Here is a 25,224-nt window from a genome sequence, read left to right on the forward strand (position 1 = left end):
CCATCAGGGCCCTGGCCTCGTGCCCCCGCCTCAGTGTCCTCGACCTCTCCCACAACCTCATCCGCGACCCGGAGCTCGTCGACATCCTCGCAGCCATGCCTAGCCTGGTGAGACACGGACAGAGGAGCGGGGACACGCGGGGACACAGAGACGTGGGGACGCACGGGGACACAGAGACGTGGGGACACAGAGACACAGGGACACGGAGACGTGGGGACGCATGGGGACACGGAGACGTGGGGACGCATGGGGACACGGGGACACTGGGACACATGGGGACACGGAGACGTGGGGACGCACGGGGACACAGAGACGTGGGGACACAGAGACACAGGGACACGGAGACGTGGAGACGCATGGGGACACGGGGACACTGGGACACATGGGGACACGGAGACGTGGGGACGCATGGGGACACGGGACACTGGGACACGGGGAAACACGATGACACAGAAACGTGGGGATAAAGAAATGCTGGGACACAGAGACACGGGGCTCAACACAGACACAGAGACACTGGGACACAGAGACGTGGGGACACATGGGGACACGGGGACACAGGGACACAGGGACGTGGGGACACACAGAGACACACGGAGGCACAGAGACACGGGGATAAAGAAACGCTGGGACACAGAAACACGGGGGCTCGACAAAGACACAGAGACACAGGGACACGGAGACGTCGGGACACATGGGGACACGGGAACACAGAGACCCAGGGACACATGGACACACAGAGACACACGGAGGCACAGAGACACGGGGATAAAGAAACGCTGGGACACAGAGACACGGGGGCTCGACACAGACACAGAGACCCAGGGACACGGAGACGTGGGGACACAGAGACGTGGGGACACAGAGACGTCGGGACACATGGGGACACGGGGACACAGGGACACAGGGACACACGGGTTCACACAGAGACACAGAGACACGGGGATAAAGAAACGCCGGGACACAGAGACACAGGGACACAGAGACGTGGGGACACATGGGGACACAGGGACACTGGGACACATGGACACACAGAGACACACGGAGACACGGGGATAAAGAAACGCTGGGACACAGAGACACGGGGGCACGACACAGACACAGAGACCCAGGGACACGGAGACGTGGGGACACAGAAACACAGAGACATGGGGACATACGGGGAGAGGGGAACTTGGAGATACGGGGAAGCAGACACTAGGACATTGAGACACAGAGACACGGGGGCAAATCATAGAGACACGGGGATACCATGACACGGAGATAGGGGGAGGCAGACACTGGGACACGGACACACAGAGACACGGGGACAAGTCACGGGGTCACGGGGACGTGGAGATATTGGGACACAGACACTGGGACACAGACACAGAGACACGGGGACAGCTCACACGGACACGGGGACGTGGAGATACGGGGACACGGACACTGGGACACGGACACACAGAGACACGGGGACAAGTCACGGGGACACGGGGACGTGGAGATATTGGGACACAGACACTGGGACACAGACACAGAGACACGGGGACAGCTCACACGGACACGGGGACGTGGAGATACGGGGACACGGACACTGGGACACGGACACACAGAGACACGGGGACAAGTCACGGGGACACGGGGACGTGGAGAGATGGGGACACAGACACTGGGACACGGACACACGGAGACACGGGGACAAAATGGGCAACAGAGATGCGGTGGGCACAGGACATGGAGATGCGTGGACACGGAGACGTGGGTGCATGGGGGGTGGACATTGGAATGTGGTAGCTCACGGCCTTGTGCTATCGCCTGTGCTTGCCCCGCGGTTACCTCGCGGTTACCCCGCGGTTACCCCGCGGTTACCCCCCGTGGTTACCCCCCGCGGTTACCCCCCGTGGTTGTGCCCGCAGCGCGTGCTGACCCTGACGGGGAACGCGGTGGTGCGGGACATCCCCGACTACCGCCGCACGCTCACCGTGCGCCTGCCCCACCTCACCTTCCTGGACGACCGCCCCGTGTTCCCCAAGGACAGGTGAGGCCCCTGACGTCCGCCACACGTGCCCAACGGCCACACGCGCAGGATCAACACAACAACAACAACAGCAACAACAACAACAAGAGCCAACAACGATCCATACTCTATTGGAACCTCATTTGCCAGTAAAAAATATGATAATTGTTTTTTTACCCTTCTATCTGGCAACAAAACTGACACCTTTTTTACAAGGAGTCATGTTTACATAGACCACAATACCTTTTGGCGTCATCTGGTCCAACCCATGTGAGACTAGGCTCTAAGGAAAGCTGTCTCGGGTGTGGACCAATCAACTTCAAGGACAGGGCATACATTTTCAGAATTATGTTTTTTGTTTGCATTATGACTGCAGGTATCGTGGTCTATGTAAACATGACTCCTTGTAAAAAAGGTGTCAGTTTTGTTGCCAGATAGAAGGGTAAAAAACCAATTATCAACGATCCATACTCTTTGTTTTTTTTTTTCGGTGAAGTCACGTAGGTAAAAAAATCAAATCAATTAAGTGAAAACAACTAACTTCTTGGTTCTTTCGGTAACGTCACTTAGAATGGAAATAATAAAATAATAAAAATAAAACATCATAAAATAATTCTCACGACGTTTCAGCCACAACGCAAGCAGCCGTCCTCAGGTGGAGAACAGGTCTGTCGGGAAGACAGACTCTGTCTTCTGCAGTCACGAAAGCTTTAAATCGAAAAATAAAAACTAAATTGAATCACGACGTTTCGGGCGCAACACAAGATTCAAGTTTCATTTTAGTTTCAAGTTTAATTTATTAGGTATAGCCCTGTTAGCCATTCGGCTCTTGAATCGGGTGCAACCGCAACAAACAAAAAAACAAAAACATGAACAAAAAACATCTTAAAGTGACTATGTGCAAACAGAAAATCCAAGAAAAGACAGCAAAATATTGCAGAAATAGCACCGTACACCAACGCTGTGTGCAAACATCTCAGTGGGATGCAAGTCAAACAACAACCACAAGCGTCCTTCTTCAGGTGAGGACGACGCAGCGAAAGCACAACCGCTTAAGGGTGTCTAAGAGATATTCTTAGTTTTTTTTGGTAAAGTCACGTAGGTAAAAAATTTAAATTAATAAAAGTAAAATAAAAATTAAATAATTTTTACTTTTATTAATTTAATTTTTTTACCTACGTGACTTTACCGAAAAAAACCTAAGAATATGAATCCTTGCAGTCACGAAAACTTCAAATCTAGAATGTCTAAGAGATGGCTGTGGCGAGGAGTTATATAGTCGCGGGGGATAGAGGGAGGGGGGGTCATGGTGAGTGTGTGGGCGGGGTGTGGGCTGGGAGGCAATGATGTAAGGAACGGGGAGGGTGCTGGGAGCCAACGCACGGAGTTAAAACTGAAGCTTTGTGATGCAGGGGGCGTAAGTAGATAAGGAAGCTAAGATTAAGCAGCCTTTTGCTATGCTGCCGGGGGGGGCAAATTAGAAATGCGCAAGATGAATGCTGATGTGTGGTCATGGTGACTTCACCGAATAAACACAAAGAGTATGAATCCTTGCAGTCACGAAAGCTTCAAATCTAGAGCCAACAACGACTCATCCGTGACGCCTCCTGGAAAAAGAAAACTCCATTTGGACGGTGCCAGACTTAACACCCTTCCCCTCGAGGCTTAAAACACAAGCAGTCAAACATCATGAAAACCACTCTGAGGCATCTCCTTTACCAGTGGAAAAATATAGTAGTAGGTTATTACCCTTTCAACTGGTACAAAAAGTGACACCTTTATACAAGGCATCATGTTTGCAATAATCACAACACAAGCAGTCAAAATGCAAACAAAACTAAACAACTCTGATGATGATAATGATATGCACTGTCCTTGAAGTTGATTGGTCCACACCCGAGACAAGTGTGTGAGTGAGTGGGTGTGTGAGTGAGTGGGTAAGTGTGTGAGTGAGTAGGTGGGATGAGTGAGTGGGTGGGTGAATGAGTGGGTAAGTGTGTGAGTGAGTGGGTGAGTGAGTGGGTAAGTGTGTGAGTTAGTGGGTTGGTGGGTGAGTGAGTGATTGGGTGGGTGAGTGAGTGAGTGGGTGGGTGAATGAGTGGGTAAGTGTGTGAGTGAGTGGGTGGGATGAGTGAGTGAGTGGGTGGCTGGACTTGCCGATGCCCGGCACCAGCGGTGTCACCCCCCTCGTTCCAGCCTTCATGAGCGCCGCTTCTCGCGGTGACAGCAACAGTTCGTCAAGGCCACGCGGGGGGCCTTGGTCTTCGTTATTGAACGATGCCCATCACCTCCCCCCCCCCGCCACCGTCTCAGGGCGTGTGCCGAGGCGTGGGCACGGGGGGGCCGGGCGGCGGAGCGTGCGGAGCGCGCCGCGTGGGAGACGCGGGAGCGGCGGCGCCTGCACGAGGCCACCGCGGCGCTGGGGCAGCGGCGCTCGGAGCGGAGAGTCCGTGCAGACGGTGACAGCTCCACCACAGGTGGCGAACCTCACTTCAACAACAACACCACCACCACCACACTCCCAGCTTCAACAACACTCAGCTCATCACCACCACCACCACACTCCCAGCTTCAACAAGACCACCACCACCACCACCACACTCCCAGCTTCAACAACACCACCACCACTACCACCACACTCCCCGGCTTTCACAACACGCAGATGATCAGCAAGTCCACCACCACCACCACACTCCCAGCTTCAACAACACCGCCACCATCACCATCACCACCACCACCACCACCGCCACCACCATCACCACCACCACCACCACACTCCCAGCTTCCACAACACACAGCTCACCAGCGAGCCCAGCATGGTCTGTGCCGGTTCGGCGTGGGTGGTGAGGCTGACGTCACTGCCCTCCTTTCACCCTCCAGGGGCCAGTGGCAAGCAGACCGGCGGTGGCGGCGCCTGCGGTGAGGGCGGTGGTGAGGGTGGTGAGGGTGGTGAGGGTGGTGATGGTGGTGAGGGTGGTGAGGGCGGTGAGGGTCATGAGGGTGTTGATGGTGGTGAGGGTGGTGATGGTGGTGAGGGTGGTGAGGGTGGTGAGGGTGTTGATGGTGGTGATGGTGGTGAGGGTGGTGAGGTTGGTGAGCCACAGTCGGACCGCCGTCCCGACGGGGCTGGGCCGGGAGGTGCGGTGAGGCTGGGCGGCAGCAGGAGCAGCAGCAGGAGCAGCAGCCTCGTGCACGAGGTGGAGGAGGTGGCAGCGCGGGACGACACCAGCAGAAACATCAGCCTTGACGTGAGTGAGAAGAGTGTGAGTGAGGTAGTGAGGTGAGAGTGATGAGGGTGAGGTGAGTGAGATGAGTGAGGTGAGATGAGTGAGGTGAGATGAGTGAGGTGAGTGAGGTGAGTGAGGTGAGAGAAGCACCGTGGTGACGTCACCACCACTTAGTGGTGAAAGGCGCTTGTTGTTGTGGTGTAGTTACTAGCGCTGCGCTGCGCTACGAACCCGGTGGCCCGAGTTCGATTCCCGCTCACGGCCAACACCGGTGAGGATTTTCTGAACCGGTCCTGGTCTTCCCCTAGGTCGACTCAGCCTCAATTGAGTTCCTTGCGCGGTGTGTAAACATCTTCTTGGTTCTTTCGGTAAAGTCACGTAGAAGGGAAGTAAGCAAGCAGCCGTCTTCACCTGAAGACGGCTGCTTGCGTTGTAGCCGAAACGTCGTGAGAATTATTTTATTATGTTTTATTTTTATTATTTTATTACTTCCCTTCTACGTGACTTTACCGAAAGAACCAAGAAGATGAATCCCTGCAGTCACGAAAGCTTTAAATGTGTAAACATCGCCACTGGCGGAGACAAACATGGCCGGGCGTGGTGCCGGCCACCCACCCCCTCGTGTGCCGTGGCGGCCTTCGTAGGTGCTACTCGCCAACAGTACTTGCCCCAACAGTCTGTTAAAGGCTACACGGGTGATCTTTGCCCTTTGTTGTGCCCACAGGACTTGCCCGACCTGGAGGAGGCGCCGGTCTGTGGTGAGGAGCTGTGGGACCCGGCCTCTCACCACCCCGGGGTGAGCCACGACCGCTCGCTCCTTCACTTCTCTGCTCCCACATTCTCAGCCTCGTTGTGTGTGTGTATGTACGCCAGAGGTCGCAACCGGGTACCCGATACCCGTACCCTACCCGATACCCGGCTACCCGTACCCGGCCGGGTACGGGTACCCGTTTGCGACCCTGGTGCGGCCGGGTACGGGTACGGGTAGGTCGTGAGTCACTGGTGAGTCACCGTTTGTCACTCATTTCCCAACGTCTTGTCTCTTCTCACAATTCAAGTTCCTAGAATCAACCCACCCGCGCCTGCAACATGGCGTCATCCCAGAGGTCGCAATCGGGTACCCGATACCCGTACTCTACCCGTACCCGGCCGGGTACGGGTAGGGTACGGGTACGGCCGGGTACGGGTACGGGTACCCGTTTGCGATCCTGGTGCGGCCGGGTACGGGTAAGGAATCAAAACCTGTTTGCGACCTCTGTCCCTGGGACAACAGCGGTGCTCCTAGAGCAAGCACGCCGGTGGTCGTAGATTCAAGAGAGACCCTTGGAAACATCGTGCCTTGCAATCCTCTTCCAGGTCGTGAGGCTGGCGTCACATCCAGTCAGCCAGCTCTCTCTGGCAAAGTCCAAAGCAGAATTATGCAGTGAGGGAAAAAAGTATTTGATCCCCTGCTGATTTTGTACGTTTGCCCACTGACAAAGAAATGATCAGTCTATAGTTTTAATGGTAGGTTTAATCTGATTGATTGATTGCTTCTGTGAACAGGTGTCTTTTATACAGGTAACAAGCTGAGATTAGGAGCACTCCCTTTAAGAGTGTGCTCCTAATCTCATAAAAGACACCTGGGAGCCAGAAATCTTTCTGATTGAGAGGGGATCAAATACTTATTTCCCTCATTAAAATGCAAATCAATTTATAACATTTTTGACATGCGTTTTTCTGGATTTTTTTGTTGTTATTTTGTCTCTCACTGTTGAAATAAACCTACCATTAAAATTATAGATTGATCATTTCTTTATCAGTGGGCAAACGTACAAAATGAGCATTGGATCAAATACTTTTTTCCCTCACTGTATTTATGAAGGGTTCAACTTCTTCCGTTTGCCAAGAAAACACGTCAGCCGGTACGCTCCGCTTTGTGCCGAGGGTGATTTTCACCACTTAACCCTGCTTGCCGCTGCCTTCCCACAGGAGGTGCTGTTCCCCTGGCAAAGCCCAGCAGCCATCGAGGCCGGTAGGGCACCTGGCGTCGCTGGGGAGCGTGGTGCGTCATGCCGGGGCGTAGTGAAGCGGCCACTTATCGAGGAGATCTCGTCCATGCCTGCCCAGGGCCTGCTCGCCTCCCTTTGACCATCTTGAATCAGCCGACACTGAGAGACGTGTTAGATCGACTCACGCTGAGAGACGTGTTAGACCGACTCACACTGAGAAAGCCGTGAGCCAGTCTAACGTGAGACCTATGATGTACGTGTTTTATGGGTTTAAATTATAAATTAAACTGTGACACCAGTTTAAACTGAGTTGTGATCAACCAGTATTACATGAAGCTGATATCCATCGGTGTGAGCCAGTGTTGTGTTTGTGTGTGGAACGAGACCTGGGCCTCAGGGACTGATGCTCAGGATGTACTCGTCAGCAGCAGCAGCAGTAGTCTGTGTCTGTCAGCCATGAATATCAACATTAAACAGGGAGAAGGAACCCATGTTTCGTTTTCACAGTTGCTGAGCAAAGGGCCCACAAACTTCAAGCGGCCACCAACAAACAACACGGCCAAACGGGTCCCTTAGATTTCGATTTAAAGCTTTCGTGACTGCAGGGATTCAGTTTCTTGGTTCTTTCGGTAAAGTCACGTAGAAGGGAAATAATACAATAATAAAAATAAAACATAATAAAATACAATTCTCACGACGTTTCGGCCACAACGCAAGCAGCCGTCCTCAGGTGAAGAACAGGTCTCTCGGGAAGACAGACAGCGTCTGAATAAAACATTCATGAAACATTCAGACGCTGTCTTCCCGACAGACCTGTTCTTCACCTGAGGACGGGTGAATGAAACATTCAGACGCTGTCTTTCCGACAGACCTGTTCTTCACCTGAGGACGGCTGCTTGCGTTGTGGCCGAAACGTCGTGAGAATTGTATTTTATTATGTTAAATTTTTATTATTTTATTATTTCCCTTCTACGTGACTTTACCGAAAGAACCAAGATGGGTCCCCTAGACATAACTGCTCAACCCAAGCTATTATTGACGCTTGGATATTCGAATTTAAGTTTTTGGCGACTCCGTCCCACCGCGCACACAAACGCCGCGACCCGCCTGGCACGGGTCGTCCTCTCGTCGCGTCGTGTCCAAGCGCAGCGGCGAGGACGAATGCGCAGGAGAAACCAAACTTTGATGAGCGCGTCGTGTGGAGCTCGTCGAGAGGAACACATCGCCGCGGCGTTCGCCTTCAACAGACAGGAAATGACGTCGCAAAGCGGTTCATGTGAGAGCCGGGGGCTTATGGGACCCCGGGGTCACGCCATGAGGTTCATTTGCATTGCTGTTCGTGTTTCTCGCCTTATGGCTTTCTCTGGTCTAACAGCGGCGGTGAGACACGGCCGTGAAGGAGGCTGTGGCGCTGGTGTAGGCCCATCCGTTTCAAGGACGATGCGTGCATTGTACAATGATTTGGAGCTTTCGTTACTGCAGGAATTACTCTTTGGTTCTATGTGTCTGTCTGTGTGTCTCTCTGTGTGTCTGTTTGTGTCTATGTTGTGTGTCTCTCTCTATGTGTCTATGTTGTGTGTCTCTGTGTGTGTCTCTGTGTTGTCTCTCTCTGTGCGTCTTTGTGTCTCTCTGTGTGTCTCTGTGTTGTCTCTCTGTGTGTCTCTGTGTGTCTATGTTGTGTGTGTCTCTCTCTGTGTGTCTCTCTGTTTGTCTATGTTGTGTGTGTCTCTCTCTCTGTGTGTCTCTGTGTGTGTCTCTGTGTTATCTCTCTCTGCGTGTGTGTCTGTATGTGTGTCTCCGTGTCTGTGTTTTGTCTCTCTCAAATTTAGCAATCTTTGGAAGAACGTTAATCAACCAGGTAGGGTGTTGACTGTTGTGTTCGCCGACTCTCTGTGTTGTATTGCGTTACATTTCTAAGTTTACTTTCTACGTGACTCTACCGACAGAACCGACGAGTATTTCGTGCATCATAAAACAATGTTCGTTCCACGTATTCTACCACGAGCATGACGTGTGGTCCCTGCAGGCGTGATAATAGAATGCAACGTACAACTTTACACATGCACTTTCGGCCCTTTTTCGGGTATAAAAATCGCAACACACATTATTGGCTGCTCACAGTAAATCGCCCTGTGTAGGCATGCAGTTGTAGTGGGTAGACATCGACGGACAACTTGTTGCGAGGCAACGCGATGTTTATTTGCCTCTTGTACGGTGTCCCTAACACGAAGGGGTAGAGCGGCCCCTTTACCCGCTACCTGGCGAGATAACGGGCCCTAGCACCGGTGAACCCCGTTGACCTACTCCTTGGGTCTTGCGGTAAAGTCCACGTAGGTAGAAAATATAAAATAAATTAAATCACCACGTTTCGGGCGCAACACAAGCGGTCCGTGATCAGCTGGGACAACCACAGCAAGAAATCTGAATCAGAATCAGGGTTTTATTCGCCATGAAAGTTTGCACAAACAAGGAATTTACTATGGCAGGAAGGTGCATACATTCAACATGTAGGAATCTTAAAACTTATGTGGTATACAGCAGAGGTGGGACAAAGTCATTGTTATGCAAGTCCAAGTCGAGTCGCAAGTCATCAAATTCATGACTCGAGTCTGACTCGAGTCCAAGTCACATGACTCGAGTCCACATCTCATAGGTGGGACAAAGTCATTGTTATGCAAGTCCAAGTCGAGTCGCAAGTCATCAAATTCATGACTCGAGTCTGACTCGAGTCCAAGTCACATGACTCGAGTCCACATCTCATAGGTGGGACAAAGTCATTGTTATGCAAGTCCAAGTCGAGTCGCAAGTCATCAAATTCATGACTCGAGTCTGACTCGAGTCCAAGTCACATGACTCGAGTCCACACCTCTGGTATACAGTCTAACTAGACTAAAATTACAAAGTCTAACTAATACTCAGGGGCTAAAGTATGTCAAATTTAGAATAAGTATACAATATAAATTGTAAACTAGCCGTAATATACAATCTTAAAATACAAATAAGGTAACATGTTGTAAATATGGCAAGGTGTAATTTTGTAGATAAAATGTTAAAGTGTAAAAGTCATTTTAAGCCCTTGGCCTTGCTGAAGTGGGCAAAAGGGGGCTGCTTTAACAAGAGGCCTCTCCCCCCCTCTCTTGCCTAGATGGCCTCTTGTTATTTTCTACCCACGTGGACTTTACCGAAAAACCAAAGAGTACGGATCCCTGCAGTCATGAGAACTTCAACTCGAGGTTGAACCCCGTTCACCTTCCGCCCTCCGCCTGGGGCCCTTGGGGGGGAGGCTACGCTGACCAGAGCGTGCCGGGGGCTTCGGGTCCTGACCAGCGGCCTCACTCAGCTCCGGCCCTTCGAAGGACGGAGGAGGACCTTCAAGTTCATGTATTAGGTGTATAGCCCTGAGCCATTCGGCTCTTGAATCGGGTGCAACCGCAACAAACAAAAAACACGAACAAAAAAACATCTTAAAGTGAATATGTGACTAAGTGCAAACAGAAAAACAAGAAAAGACAGCAAAACATTGCAAAAAAAAATCACCGTACACCAACGCTGTGCAAAAATCTCAGTGGGATGCAAGTCAAACAACCAACAACAACCACAAGACAACTTAGATTAAGGCCATCAGTCTAACTCTGTACTACAACAAACAAACATGGCCAAACCAATGCAATGAAACGGAGGAGCTTGGGGTTCAGGGTCCTAACCTCAGCCCAGCTCTTCGGTCTATGGGCTTGAAGGTGACTGAGCCGGACCCTTGAGAGGTCCGGCTTCTGTACCGGTCCGTGGCTTGCTCCGCCCTGGCCACGCCTCCCTTCCAGAACTTTCTGGGAGGTGACGTCACCCCCCGGTCCCCGCCTCCCGGGGTCCCGAGGAATGTGTCCCAGGATCCGCTTCCCAGGGATTGTCATTGGCCCCTGTGGGCCATGGTCACTCGCAGTGGCGTGAGAGCGTTTCCGCCCCCTGGTGACGAGAAGGGGGAGCGCTACCAGCTAGCAGTATGGGGTGGAGTTCTCGTTGGCTTTTTCGGTAAAGTCACGTATGTTAGAAATAAAAAAAAAATGAATAAAACAAAAAAATTAATTAAAATAAATCACGACGTTTCGAACGCAACACAAGCGCTTATCATCACGTGGGAATGGGGTGAAACACAGCGAGGGAACACACGGGGGGACACCACGTACAGAGCACGCTTCACCCCATTCACACCCGATGATGAGCGCTTGTGTTGCGTTAGAAACGTCGTGATTTAATTTATTTTTATTTTATTTATTTTTATTGAATTTATTATTTTATCTATTTTAATTAAATTGTATTTATTTTAATGATATTTATTATTTTAGTAATTTTAATTGTATCTTATTTTATTTATTTTAATTTTATGTATTACTTTATTTCTACGTACGTGACTTTACCGAAAAAAACTAATGAGGATAATTTCTGCAGTCACGAAAGCTTCGATCCGAGATTAGTATGGGGGAGTGCCGATTAACACCCCTACACAATGAAACAGTGGAGTATCACTTGGTGATTCGCTTCCAATCGGCGCTAAGAAGCCTGTAGCTATCAGAACGGTTCTGGTCACACTCCTGATTCTTCCACTTGACGGTAGCTCTGAAGGTTCTAAAGAACGACTCATGGCCACACACGCAAAGCAATCGGGTGACTAAATTCCACCAAGGGGAAACATGGCCAAAGATCGATTACATTCAGATGAAGGTGGGGAGGGAAATCTTCTTGGTTCTTTCGGTAAAGTCACGTAGAAGGGAAATAATAAAATAAAAAAAATTCTCACGACGTTTCGACTGCAACACAAACAATCATCATCAGGTGTGAAATCCACAGCGACTTTTTTCAAATTTTCTTGCTGTGGTTTTCACACCTGATGATGATTGCTTGTGTTGCAGTCGAAACGTCGTGAGCATTGTATTGTTTTATATTTTTATTATTTCATTGTTTCCCTTCTCCGTGACTTTACCGAAAGAACCAAGAATATGAATCCCTGCAGTCACGAAAAGCTTCACATCGAAATTTGTGGAGGGAAATCTTCGTACAAAAAAGGAAACTGACCGATATGATCGCCTCTCCGTTGTCTGACGTCGGCCACGCGGACGATGCCTCAAGTGCATTCTGGGATGTGCGTGGCGGCGTTGAAGCCGCTTCCAGCGCACGGATGCCACGCGGTCGGAATCTCGTGCCCAGAGTCCTGGGCGCAGCAGCGAAGCGAAGGCCGTGGTCAGACCCGAGACATTCATTGCCCATGCCGGTTGCCGTATACGTCACGTCCCAACGCTCACGCTGTGTCCCCACACCAAAGACAAAGACCCCCCATGTAGCCTTAACAGACTGGTGGGGCAAGTGCTGTTAGTGAGCACTTATGAAGGCCGGCACGGCACACGAGGGGGTGGGTGGCCAGCACCACGCCCGGCCGCCTTTGTCTCCCCAGTGGCGATGTTTACACACTGCACACCAGGTACTCATTTGAGGCTGAGTCGACCTAGGGGAGGCCCAGGACCGGTTCAGATAATCGCCACTGATGGTGTTGGCCGTGAGCGGGAATCGAACCCGGGTCGCCAGGTTCAGACACAGCGTAGCGCGCTAACCGCTGCGCCACCGCTCCCCCATTCCCCCACACACGCAGCGAGACAAACACGGCAGTCGCAGAGAGATGCGGGGTGAGAGAGGCAGAGAGGGAAAGGAGAGACGAGGAGACGGGGAGCTCTGCATGCAGATGTAGTGGTGGTGTTGACGTGCGCCGACTGTGACAGTGATGGATCACGGGGCGGCGCGGGGTGCGGGGTTGGGCACGCGTTGTGGGCGTGGTGTGGACGCGCGCGCCGGGAGTGACAGATGACGGGGCGGCGCGGCGTGGGTGGTGAGGCACGCTGAGATGTGGGAAAACAGGATCGTAGCCAGCGCCCAGTGATTGGTCGAATAAGATGGGTGCTCGCAGCGACGTCCGCAGGTGGGGTATAAAGGGGGACGCGCGAGAGCACTCGGGGAGAGTTACCCAGTTGAAGACCAGAAGACGGAGCTGAAGACCTAGTGCCCCGAGACCCCTAGTCCCGCCGTCCTTGTGGGGACCGGGGCCCTGTGTGGCTCGGAGGCGAGACTGTGGGACCCGGGGTCCGACGCCCACGTGGGTCGGGCTGGGGACCCACAGTCAAGACGGACACCCCGGGCAGGGAGTGTCCCGAATAGCTCAGTGGGCGTTAGTCGCCAGGGTAGCTAAGAGGGCGTTAGTCGCCAGGGTAGCTAAGAGGGTGTTTGTTACCCGAATAGCTCAGTGGGCGTTAGTCGCCAGAATAGCTCAGTGGGCGTTAGTCGCCAGGGTAGCAAAGAGGGCGTTAGTCGCCAGGGTAGCTAAGAGGGTGTTTGTCACCCGAATAGCTCAGTGGGCGTTAGTCGCCAGAATAGCTCAGTGGGCGTTAGTCGCCAGGGTAGCTAAGAGGGCGTTAGTCGCCAGGGTAGCTAAGAGGGTGTTTGTCACCCGAATAGCTCAGTGGGCGTTAGTCGCCAGAATAGCTGAGTGGGCGTTAGTCGCCAGAATAGCTAAGTGGGTGGTTGTCACCCGAGATACTAAGTGGGTGTTTGTCACCCGAGATACTAAGTGGGTGTTAGTCACCTGTGAACGAGTTTGGTAAAATAAAGAGTGTGTTACCCGTGAAGTCGTCTCCCGCCGAGTTACTACACTACAACTGGCGTCAGAAGTAAACCTGTCTTCAAGAAGTATGGACACGAGGAAGACTACCCGTACCCACGAGCGAGGTCGGGACGACGACGGCGTACCGGGGACACCAACCTCGGGAGGAGAGGACGAGGAGTTGCCGCCGATGCAGCACTTCGCGGTGATGGCCGACGCTCCGCTTGCCTCCGACACCAGCCTCCAAGACGCGCACTCCCGGTTGGCGGAGTTGCTACTCGCCGCCGCCGCTGTCTTGGCGGACATCTCCGTTCCGGCGAGCGGAAAAACGGCTGCGGGGTTGGTGGAGAAAGCGACGTTGGAGGGATCCCGCCAAAAGGCGCTTCGCGCCAAAAGTCTGGAAGTTGCCGCCGTTTTTGAGGGGCCGCCATCGATTGGCGGGAAACACGGACACCACGTGACCGGAGACCTCCGCTCAGCGCAGCCCACGTCATCAGCGCGCGCCGGAGCTCTCCATTTTGCGCCTGACAACCGAGCCGACATTTTACACAACTACAGCGGAGCGCGGGAAAATCTCTCCGACGTCGACGACGATCGGGTCCTCCAGCAAAGATTGCCCGCGCTGTCGGCGTTCAAGGCGGATGGGGGCGACTGGGGAGCCTTCCAACGAAGGTTCCTCGCTCATCAGGAGATGTCGGGGTGGTCCGACACCACTGCCCTGCGTGCGTTGCCAGCGATGCTCGACGACGACGCGCTTGCAGCCTTCACATCTGCTGCAAGGTCGTCCCGCTCTACGCTCCAGGCCGCACTACACCTGATGGCGAAGGTGTTCGGACCGCCCTCCACGTGTCGCCACCAGTTCTACGATCGGCGGAAGGTGGCTGGAGAAACGACGCTCGCCTATTGCACGGCACTGCTCGCCTTGGCGGACGCAGCTTTTCCCCGCATGGATAAGGAGGGGAAGGACGCCATGGTGACGGAGCAGCTGCTGGCGTTGGCCCACGAGTTGGGGGTCCCCATCAATGTGGCGGACGAGATGGATATCTGCTCCCTGGCGATCGCCACGAGCATTCACGCGTACGAGGTCCTCAAACGCAAGCCGGGGGTCGTCTGCAAATGGGCGGGGAACGCGGCACTGGCCGCCACGATCGCCGAACCTCAGCCAGCTGCGGATCAGGAGCAGGCCTTCGCTGCATCGCGTCCGGGGGAGTGGAGAACGGGAGGTCGTTCGCCCACACGTTCATCCCGCAAGCTGGAGCAACCGAAACCTACGACGTCCCTCGTCGTCTGCTACAACTGCGGCCTTCGGGGTCACGTCGCAGCCGGGTGCCGGGCCCCGCGTCAGCGCGCCACAGGACCACGTCGTGACGACGACCAGGCCCACAAGTCATCCCAACAAAACCCGGCAAGTCGCGGCACCTCACACGTTCGGTCCACAAACACGGCACATTCGGGTCGCCGCTTGGCGGTGGGGGGTTCGCGGCTGGGTGCCGGGGGTTCACTTCGGCGAGGGGGGTCCGTACACGGCCCGCAAGCAGTCGAGTGGTCCGAATTGGCCCACAGGATCGTGGCTGCGTCGGCCGGGTCGTCCGTGGTAACGGGGTTTATTGACGGGGTTGAGGTCCGGGTGCTTGTGGACACGGGTGCGTCGGCCACCATCATCTCGGACCTTATTTATAACATTCTTCCCGTCCAAAGTAGACCCCTTCTGCCAGTAGACGTGCCATTTTATGCGGCGAATGGGGGATCCCTGGGGATCATCGGCCAGATTCGGGCGACTATTTGCATTGGTGACATCAAATTGGCGGGCCCTATTTTTGTATCATCATCGCTGGCCGTTCCCTGTTTGCTAGGTACGGACTTTTTGTCCAAAATGCCCATCAAAATTCTTATAGATCAGGCCTGCATTGAGCTTCCGTCAGGTCGGCGGGTTGCGTTCTTGACGAACCCTACCAAAATACGCACGGTTTGTGCGACGGTGCAGGCGCTGGCAACTCACACTGTACGGGTGCCCCCGGGATCGCAAATGTTAGTACCCCTTCGGTTGAGGAAGCCACTCGAGGTGGGTGCGGAGGCACAGGGGGTGCTGTTGGGGCCGTCTAACAGGGCCAGAAGGGGCCTCGACTTAGCGGTTGCTCAAACCATGGTGAGAGGGGACAGTGAGCCGTTCGTAATGGTCCTGAATACGGGGTCGCGGCCGGCCGTAATTGCGCAGGGAACGGTGCTGGCTCACGCCGCGCCGCTACCCGTTGAGGAACGGCTCGTGGCTCAAGCAGATTTCACTGTCAAGTCGCATCCTCCAAGGGATGAGGGGACTGAGTGGTTGGACTCGTTGTGTGCCGGTTCTGCTAACTTGTCCAAGGTGCAATTGGGGGCATTGAGGGGTTTGCTACTCGAGTTTGCTGACGTGTTCAGCAAACATAAGTACGATATCGGCTGCACTGACCTGTTGCGCCACCACATAGCTACAGGGGACGCGGCCCCTATTCGTCAGAATCCCTTCCGGCTCAGCCCAGCCGAGAAGGAGCATGTGCAATCGGCGGTTAATGATATGTTGGCGGCCGATATCATTTCGCCCTCTTCTAGTCCGTGGGGTGCTCCTATTGTCCTAGTAAAAAAACAGGACGGGTCCTTGCGGTTTTGTGTCGATTTCCGCCGCTTAAACAAAATCTCGATGGCGGATGCGTATCCGCTCCCCAGGATGGATGAGTCGCTGGATGCCTTGCCGGGAGCACAGTTTTTTTCCACACTCGGTCTGCTTTCCGGATTTTGGCAATTGCCACTCGATGACGAGTCTAAACCTAAAACCGCTTTCCGGACACCTGGTGGCCTATTTGAATTCAACCGTTTGCCCATGGGCTTACATTCCGCTCCCGCCACGTTCCAGAGACTCATGGAATTGGTTTTGTCGGGCCTCCAATGGGATACCTGTTTGATTTATCTCGACGATATCATCGTCTTCAGTCGGACTTTTGAGGAGCACCTCCAGCGACTGAGAGCGGTGTTCCTCAGAATGCGTTCCGCTAAGCTTAAATTTAAACCGGCTAAATGTTTTCTGCTTCGGGAATCGGTCAGGTATTTGGGCCATATCTTGAGTCGTTCAGGGATCTCGACGGACCCTGCTAAGACGCACTGCGTCAGCTCATGGCCAACGCCAACCTCGGTCACGGAGGTTCGCAGTTTCATTGGTTTCGCCTCCTATTACCGTCGTTTTGTCAAGCAGTTTGCCACCATAGCCAGGCCCCTGCACGCTTTGACGGCTAAGGGTGTGCGGTTTCACTGGGGGGCGGAGGAGGAGGCTGCGTTCTGCTCCCTTCGTGACGCCTTGGTGCAGGCTCCCCCCTTGTGTTACCCCGATTTCACACAACCGTTTTTGCTTGACACAGATGCCAGCAACACGGGTATCGGGGGGGTGCTCTCACAGGTGGTCGGGGGGGTTGAACGGGTGGTCGCCTACGCTAGTAGAGTTCTTTCCCCCGCCGAACAACGCTATTGCGTAACTCGTCGTGAATTGTTAGCGATTGTGTTTTTTACACAGCAATTCAGGCCGTATCTTTACGGCCGTCATTTTACGGTCCGTACGGACCATGCGGCTCTACAATACGCTATGCGCGTGGCACAGCCATCGGGCCAATTGTCCCGATGGTTGGAGGTCCTTCAGGACTACCAATTCACGACGATTTACCGTAAGGGATTGCGACACTCAAATGCGGACGCCTTGTCGCGGTTGCCGCCGTGCACGGACTGCACATGTTTGTTGGGATCGGCGCGGTGCAAACCCCCGGTCGCCGGCACCCCGGGAGTTGCGCTCGCCGCCACTGACACCCCGGGAGTCGACGCCCCCACGGGGAGGGATTCGCTGTTGTCGTTGCCCCTCATTGAGTGGGGCCGTCTCCAAATGTCCGACGGCTCCCTAATTACGCTACGTCGAAAAGTTGGCGCTCCCGAGGTAGGGGATGCGCGGGTCGGTTCCTGGGTGTGCAGACAGGGCCTTTTGATGAAGTGGGACAACATGTCCCGGCGTCACGTACTCGTTGTGCCTGTTGCTATGCGGGGTAGGGTCGTTCTGGCAGCTCATGAACGGCTCATGCATCTGGGTTTTCACAAAACGCTCGCCCTAATCCAGCGAGACTATTATTGGCCGGGGATGGGTAACGACGTGGCGAATATTCTTAAGGGATGCGTAGGGTGCGCCAAAAGGAAACCGCCACCATTGGCAGCTAATCCACCGCTGCAATCCATTCAAGTTTCGCGCATAAACGAATTAGTTGCGTTGGACATCTTGGGGCCCTTTCCTGCTACACCAAGGGGAAATAGATTCCTGCTGGTTGGCGTAGAATACTTCACCCGATGGCCCATGGCATGGCCACTCGCCAACCAGTCGGCTGCAACGGTGGCGGACGCCTTCGTCCAGGGCTATGTTTTGGACAAGGGCGCCCCCGAACGCTTGCTGACGGATCAAGGAAAGAATTTTTCGAGCGTTTTGTTGCGCGAGGTGTGCGACCTGTTGGGTACAAAGAAAGTGCGTACTTCCCCCTACCACCCGCAGACTGACGGGATGGTTGAGCGTCTGAACAGGACGATTACGTCTATGTTGTGCCAACAGGTCTGCGACGATCAGGTTGATTGGGACTTACAGGTGCCGGGGGTACTCGCGGCCTATCGAATGGCCCCTCATGCGGCGACGGGGTTTTCCCCATTTTTTCTTATGTATGGGCGGGAGGCCGATCCGGCCATGGACGTCCAACTGGGGATTTCCCAGCCACGTGCAAAATCAAAATTGGCAGACCACATCAAATTTAATATCGCCAAATTGACTGAAGCGCGGGAGGCGGCGAGGTTGAATTCGCGGTCGCGGCAAATTGCGAACGAGAGATTGCATGGGCGGAGGGTGCATACGCATGATTGGAAACCAGGCGATAAGGCCTGGCTGCATTGTCCACATGCACCGTTGGCTACGTCCCCCAAGTTGTTGAGACCTTGGAGGGGACCGGTGGAAATTGTGCGGGTTGCACGACCCCAGAGTATACAGATTAAATGGGAAAAACGCCGTTGGTACGTGCACCCCTCCCGACTGAAGCCCTATGCGGCACCGTGTGACCCCATTCTGTGCCGTAATGACCGGGCGTGTGATGTGACCGTCGACTCGGGGAGGGAGGTGTCGCAGGCTGATCCTCACGTGTCTCCACCTGACCCACCCCCAGGTGCCTCGGGCTTGACGGCTGCTGACCGTCGGGAGCCTGAACCCCGCGGCACGCACGGGTCCTCGATGCCTGGCCGATGTCTTCCTGAACCGCCGGCACCACCGGACGTTCAACCGCGTCTGGTGCCGTACGACGGACCGGCAAGGCGGACTCGGGCTAGGGCACAACAATTTTCATGAAGACGTTTTTTTTTCAACACCGAGCTCGCCCGGTGTTCCCCTCTGCCGGGGTAATGTCCCGTTGTAGGGACGCTCGGAAAGAATGGGACGCTGCACGAGTCGAAAAAGAAAAAAAAAATTTCCATTTATTTTTCTTTCTGCATACACATTGCTATTGTCACTCGCCGGTTTGTATATATTGTTCTATTGTCGCGGTGGCATTGGTTGATGGTTGCGGATGGTAGTGTTCGCGTCGTGTTGTGTTGTTACGTTAGTTGTTGTTCTTGTTGTTGTGTTGTGTTACGGGGCACACAGGGGGGTTTGTATATTTTTATAGCAGCCGGGTCGGCTGCGAGCTATGTGGTAGGGGGTGATGTAGTGGTGGTGTTGACGTGCGCCGACTGTGACAGTGATGGATCACGGGGCGGCGTGCGGGGTTGGGCACGCGTTGTGGGCGTGGTGTGGACGCGCGCGCCGGGAGTGACAGATGACGGGGCGGCGCGGCGTGGGTGGTGAGGCACGCTGAGATGTGGGAAAACAGGATCGTAGCCAGCGCCCAGTGATTGGTCGAATAAGATGGGTGCTCGCAGCGACGTCCGCAGGTGGGGTATAAAGGGGGACGCGCGAGAGCACTCGGGGAGAGTTACCCAGTTGAAGACCAGAAGACGGAGCTGAAGACCTAGTGCCCCGAGACCCCTAGTCCCGCCGTCCTTGTGGGGACCGGGGCCCTGTGTGGCTCGGAGGCGAGACTGTGGGACCCGGGGTCCGACGCCCACGTGGGTCGGGCTGGGGACCCACAGTCAAGACGGACACCCCGGGCAGGGAGTGTCCCGAATAGCTCAGTGGGCGTTAGTCGCCAGGGTAGCTAAGAGGGCGTTAGTCGCCAGGGTAGCTAAGAGGGTGTTTGTCACCCGAATAGCTCAGTGGGCGTTAGTCGCCAGAATAGCTCAGTGGGCGTTAGTCGCCAGGGTAGCTAAGAGGGCATTAGTCGCCAGGGTAGCTAAGAGGGTGTTTGTCACCCGAATAGCTCAGTGGGCGTTAGTCGCCAGAATAGCTCAGTGGGCGTTAGTCACCAGGGTAGCTAAGAGGGTGTTAGTCGCCAGGGTAGCTAAGAGGGTGTTTGTCACCCGAATAGCTCAGTGGGCGTTAGTCGCCAGAATAGCTCAGTGGGCGTTAGTCGCCAGAATAGCTAAGTGGGTGGTTGTCACCCGAGATACTAAGTGGGTGTTTGTCACCCGAGATACTAAGTGGGTGTTAGTCACCTGTGAACGAGTTTGGTAAAATAAAGAGTGTGTTACCCGTGAAGTCGTCTCCCGCCGAGTTACTACACTACACAGACATGAGCCACCGTCGGAGGCCGTAGGACTGCGAGAAGGGCTGGGTGCAGATGCAGCACTTGTCGTAAAATAATAAAAAAATTAACCCGTAAAAACAAAGTTTTTCACTATAAATCCTTTATATGCGTGGCGACTAGAGTCCTCTCGTCCTCTGGCTTGAGATGGCTGCCACTTATTGGTCAGATGATTGCCTGGCAGCATTAAGCAATTGGTAATTAAATATTTTTTTTTCCTAAAAAGTGTAAAATTTTGCTAATTTTTTTTAATGAAAATGAATTGTCACGCACAACGAGTCTGTGTGGAAAATGTCAGCTCGATTGGATCATGGGAAGTGGGTTAAAAAACGACCGAAAGATTTGCACGGTCGTAAGCGCGCAAGCAAGCAAGCGAACTTAATATAAAGGATTTAAAAATAAATAATTATAAAATTAGAGAGAGTGCCAGAGACAATGAGAGAGAGATTATACACCAAGATAGATTATGCAGAGAGAGATGGCTGCGTGCAGAGCGAGAGAGAGCGAGAGAGGGAGAGAGCGAGAGAGTGAGCGAGAGGTGGGGGTTTACATAAAGCAAAGTTAAAAAAAAATTACGAAATGATGAACGAAGCAAAATGCCGACTACACAGAGCATCTTCTTGTTTCCACTGATCGTAAAAATAAAGAGACGGACAGACGTCAGGCAACACAGTGGCAGACATGGAGATCGGGGAACAGCAACACACAAATACCCCCCCCTCCCCCGTAAAGCCTTAACAGGCTGTGAGAGCAAGGGGGTGTGGGTGGCCAGCATCACGCCCGGCCGCCTTTGTCTCCCCGGTGGCGATGTTTACTACACACCGCACCAGGTACTCAGCTGAGGCTGAGTCGACCTAGGGGAGGACCCAGGACCGGTTCGGACAATCGTCGCTGGCGTTGGGCGGGAGCGAGAATCGAGGTTGGGTCATCGCCGGGTTGGTAGCGCAGCGCGCTAACCGCTGCACCACCGCTCTACCCCTTCACAAAGACAAAGATCCCCCCTATAGCCTTAACAGACTGTAGGGGCAAGTGCTGTTAGCGAGCACCTATGAAGGCCGCCACGGCACGCGAGGGGTTGGGTGGCCAGCATCACGCCAGACCGCCTTTGTCTCCCCAGTGGCGATGTTTACGCATCGCACCAGGTACTCATTTGAGGCTTAGTCGATCTAGGGGAGGCCCAGGACGGGCTCAGATAATCGTCACTGGGTGTTAGCCGTGAACGGGAATCTAACCCGGGTCGCCAGGTTAATAGAGCAGCGTGCTAACTGCTACACTACCGCTCCCGACACACACAACAACACGAAGTGGTGGTGACGTCACCACGACGCTTGTGCCAGGCCATGTGCACCTTGAGGCTACCACGTGAAGTGTCGAACGCCCGCTGGCAGGAGGTCACGGGGCAGACCCAGCAGGTGCCACGGGTCGACTGATTGAGATGACCGAGATGACTGGCTGATGCACCACCTGTGCCCCCTACTGTCAGCTTGCTGTGCTTTAGCCACCCGGCGCTCCGCTCGTTGTTGTGAGCGTCGCTCCTCCGCCCTCCGTTGTTGTTGGAGGGCGACTGCCTCCAACTGCCCAGTAGCGTCCTTCACGAGCCTCCTCCACTGAGGCCGATCTTGACACCGCTGGTACCAGTCATCGGCAAGTCCACTCAGCTCCACGTCCTCCTGTACCACATCACTCCATCTCTTCTCTAGCCCGTGCTGCGCCCGTTTAGCCCCCTCGATCCGGCCGAACAAAAGTTGCTTAGGCATGCGGTGGCTGGGCATGCGGGCTACATGACCCAGCCAACGCAGCCTTGCCTGCCAGAGGAGCTCACCGATGGGACTTTGTCCAGATCTTTCAAGGATTTGTGAGCTCCTCACACAATCCAGCCTGCTGGTTAAACCCACAGACCCGTGGTCCGGGGCTGCTGTTGGGTCTTGCGTGCACGAGGCTCGTGGTTGCCGGTGGCGTCGAGACGAATCCATCGCGCACGGCGACTATTTTCGAGCTCCCATAACGGAGAGAGCGTGAAATCACGAATCCGTGCTCAGCACGGGACCCGCAGCAGCTCGCGATTAGGAACGCGACGGGTGCCCTGGGGGCTTCACGGCGCCACCAAAACAGCAGAGGTCGCAACCGGGTACCCGATACCCGTACCCTACCCGATACCCGGCTACCCGTACCCGTACCCGGCCGGGTACGGGTACGGGTAGCAGTCACTGGTGAGTAACTGTTTGTCACTCATTTCGGGTTGGTACGGAATCAAAACCCGTTTGCGACCTCTGCAAAACAGACGACATTCACCGCCGACATGGCAGCGGACGTCACCGCGTCGCTTGTGCCCAGGCCAGGTGCGCTGAGAAGGCCACGCGAAGCGTCGGAGGCTTCTCGCTTGACGGGAGGTCGCCGGAACGGACCCAGGTGCCACGGGTTGACTGCCCGGGATGACTGACTGGCCGACAGTCCTCAGTGTGCTCTCCACCGCGCCCACGTATCACCTGGGGTGGGCAGCAACTTTCCCGGCCGCCTTTGTCTCCCCAGTGGCGATGCTGGCACACCGCACGAGGTGCTTTTTATTTTTGGGCTGAGTCGACCTATGGGAGGACCCAGAGACCGGTTCGGTCAATCGCCGACGGTGAGAGGGGATCTGAGCACGCTGCGCTAACCGCTGCGCCACCGCTCCCCGCAGGTGAACTGTTCACACGCAGCAGCCGCCGCTGAGTGGCGGTGACCTCGGCCAGAGGTCACCTGCCAAGTGAGGGAGAAGCCGAAGCCGAAGCCGTGGAGTCAACATTGGGGGGGGGGGGGGTACCCCCCCCAGAAAAAAATCTAAATTTGAAAACTAATTTCCTGCCTAAAATATTTTAAAAAATCACTCACACGTGAGATGGACTTTTTATTTATTTTGTTACAATAATGTCTAGTAGTGTTATTGTATTACATGGCTCTGTTTTTTTCTTTTTTACCATTTCTTGTTTCGTTGTCTGTGTAATGGCACAGATTAGGGATTCGTAAAGTACAACCATAACCACAATCATATACACATAAATCTATTTATAGCAATATAGTGGGGGGGGCATTTTGAGCATATTTATATATTGGGGGGCGGGGGATGTCCCCCCCCCCCCGCAATATTCAAATATGCCCCCCCCCCCCAATATTTATAATAATTACGGCTTTGGGGAGAAGGCTCTGGGCTGCACAGACTGAGACACAGCAAAGACAAAGATCCCCCGTGTAGCCTTCAGCAGACTGTAGGGGAAGGTGCTGTTAGCGAGCACCTATGAAGGCCGGCACGGCACACGAGGGGGTGGGTGGCCAGCACCACGCCCAGCCACTTTTGGGGTCGTCCATAAATGACGTCACGCACCTAGGGGGGGGGGGTCAGACATTTGTGACGATATGTGATGAGGGGGGGGGTTGAGAAATGTGACGTCACATCAAAATGCGCAACTTTAAATAAATATAGACAACGCGTTCTACTTAATTAAACACATTCCTACGGAGGGAGCTGCCAGGAACGTTGGTTGCTCGGTCAATGGCCAGGGTCAACGGCGGCGTGGTGTATTCCGCAAATATGCCCGACTGTGAGGGAGGGCACAAGCTGGTGTGAGTAGGTTAAACGTTAAGTTTTGTGAGGGCACCACGAGGTGACCAGCCCCTCCCCACCCAGCCCCACCCACCACCCAGCCCCACCCTCCCCACCCAGCCCCTCCCCTCCCCCCCCCTCCCCACCCAGCCCCTCCCCACCCTCCCCTCCCCACCCAGCCCCTCCCTCCCCACCCAGCCCCTCCCTGCACAACGGACACAATAATCCCCTGTGGGCTGGTGTAACCAGGAGGTTCCTACCATTATGTTTTCTTCTACAACATCAGAGTGCAGCGCCACATTAAATACGCACTACAATGACAATAGTTTAAAGCGATTTGAAGCATGTTTTATTTTCAAAATGGAAATGTGTTTTTTTTGGAGGGAGGGGGGGCAGAGCTTTGTGACGTCATATTTGAGGGGGGGGTCTGACTTTTTGTGACGTCGTGTGACGAGGGGGGGGGGTCAAAATTCGTCCAAAATCGCGTGACGTCATTTATGGGCGGTCCCGATGCAGCAATGCATGCCAGGACGGGCTTGATTATAGTCGATCTGTTTTGTAGACCAAACATGTGTAGACCAAACATGTGTAGACCAAACATGTGTAGACCAAACATGTGTACAGCGTACGTTGACACATCATAGCACGGCTCTGTTGATCAGTATAATATTTGAGAATTAAATGTATTTTTGTCATGAAAAAAGGAGGCAATATTGGATTTTTACCCATTAAACAATGATTATGCTTTAACTTATGAATTACATCGCGAGCATAAATACAGGCACGAAGATCATCAATAAGTTCATAGATCACGACGTTTCGATCGCAACCAAAGATCATGGATTCCTGCAGTCACGAAAGCCTCAAATCGCGATCATCAATAAGATTTGACATCTTTGCTCAAAGGATGTTTTAAACATGAAAATTTAGTAGCTAAAATAAAAAAACTAAATGGCGGTCATTCTAGATTTGAAGTTTTCGTGACTGCAAGGATCCACGCTCTTTGGTTCTTTCGGTAAAGTCACGTAGGTGAAAAAATAAAATATTTTCAAATACTTTTTTTTAAAAACACGCTTT

The 25,224-nt window shown here is 53.7% G+C and overlaps 1 protein-coding gene across 1 annotated transcript in view; it reads left to right on the top strand.

The window, feature by feature from the left end:
• The window catches only part of LOC144952852 (dynein axonemal assembly factor 1-like), a 15,488-nt gene extending 7,562 nt beyond the window's left edge, over positions 1–7,926 (top strand). The window contains exons 5-11 of the mRNA XM_078883322.1: positions 8–107; positions 1,899–2,020; positions 4,313–4,476; positions 4,880–4,911; positions 5,053–5,247; positions 5,951–6,022; positions 7,198–7,926. Of these exons, the coding sequence (XP_078739448.1) occupies positions 8–107; positions 1,899–2,020; positions 4,313–4,476; positions 4,880–4,911; positions 5,053–5,247; positions 5,951–6,022; positions 7,198–7,356 (844 nt within the window). The 3' untranslated portion in view covers positions 7,357–7,926. The remainder of the gene's footprint in view (positions 1–7; positions 108–1,898; positions 2,021–4,312; positions 4,477–4,879; positions 4,912–5,052; positions 5,248–5,950; positions 6,023–7,197) is intronic.
• Positions 7,927–25,224: the final 17,298 nt, after the last annotated feature.

This window comes from Lampetra fluviatilis, chromosome 70 (genome assembly GCF_964198595.1).
Source record: "Lampetra fluviatilis chromosome 70, kcLamFluv1.1, whole genome shotgun sequence".
Taxonomy (NCBI): Eukaryota; Metazoa; Chordata; class Hyperoartia; order Petromyzontiformes; family Petromyzontidae; genus Lampetra; species Lampetra fluviatilis.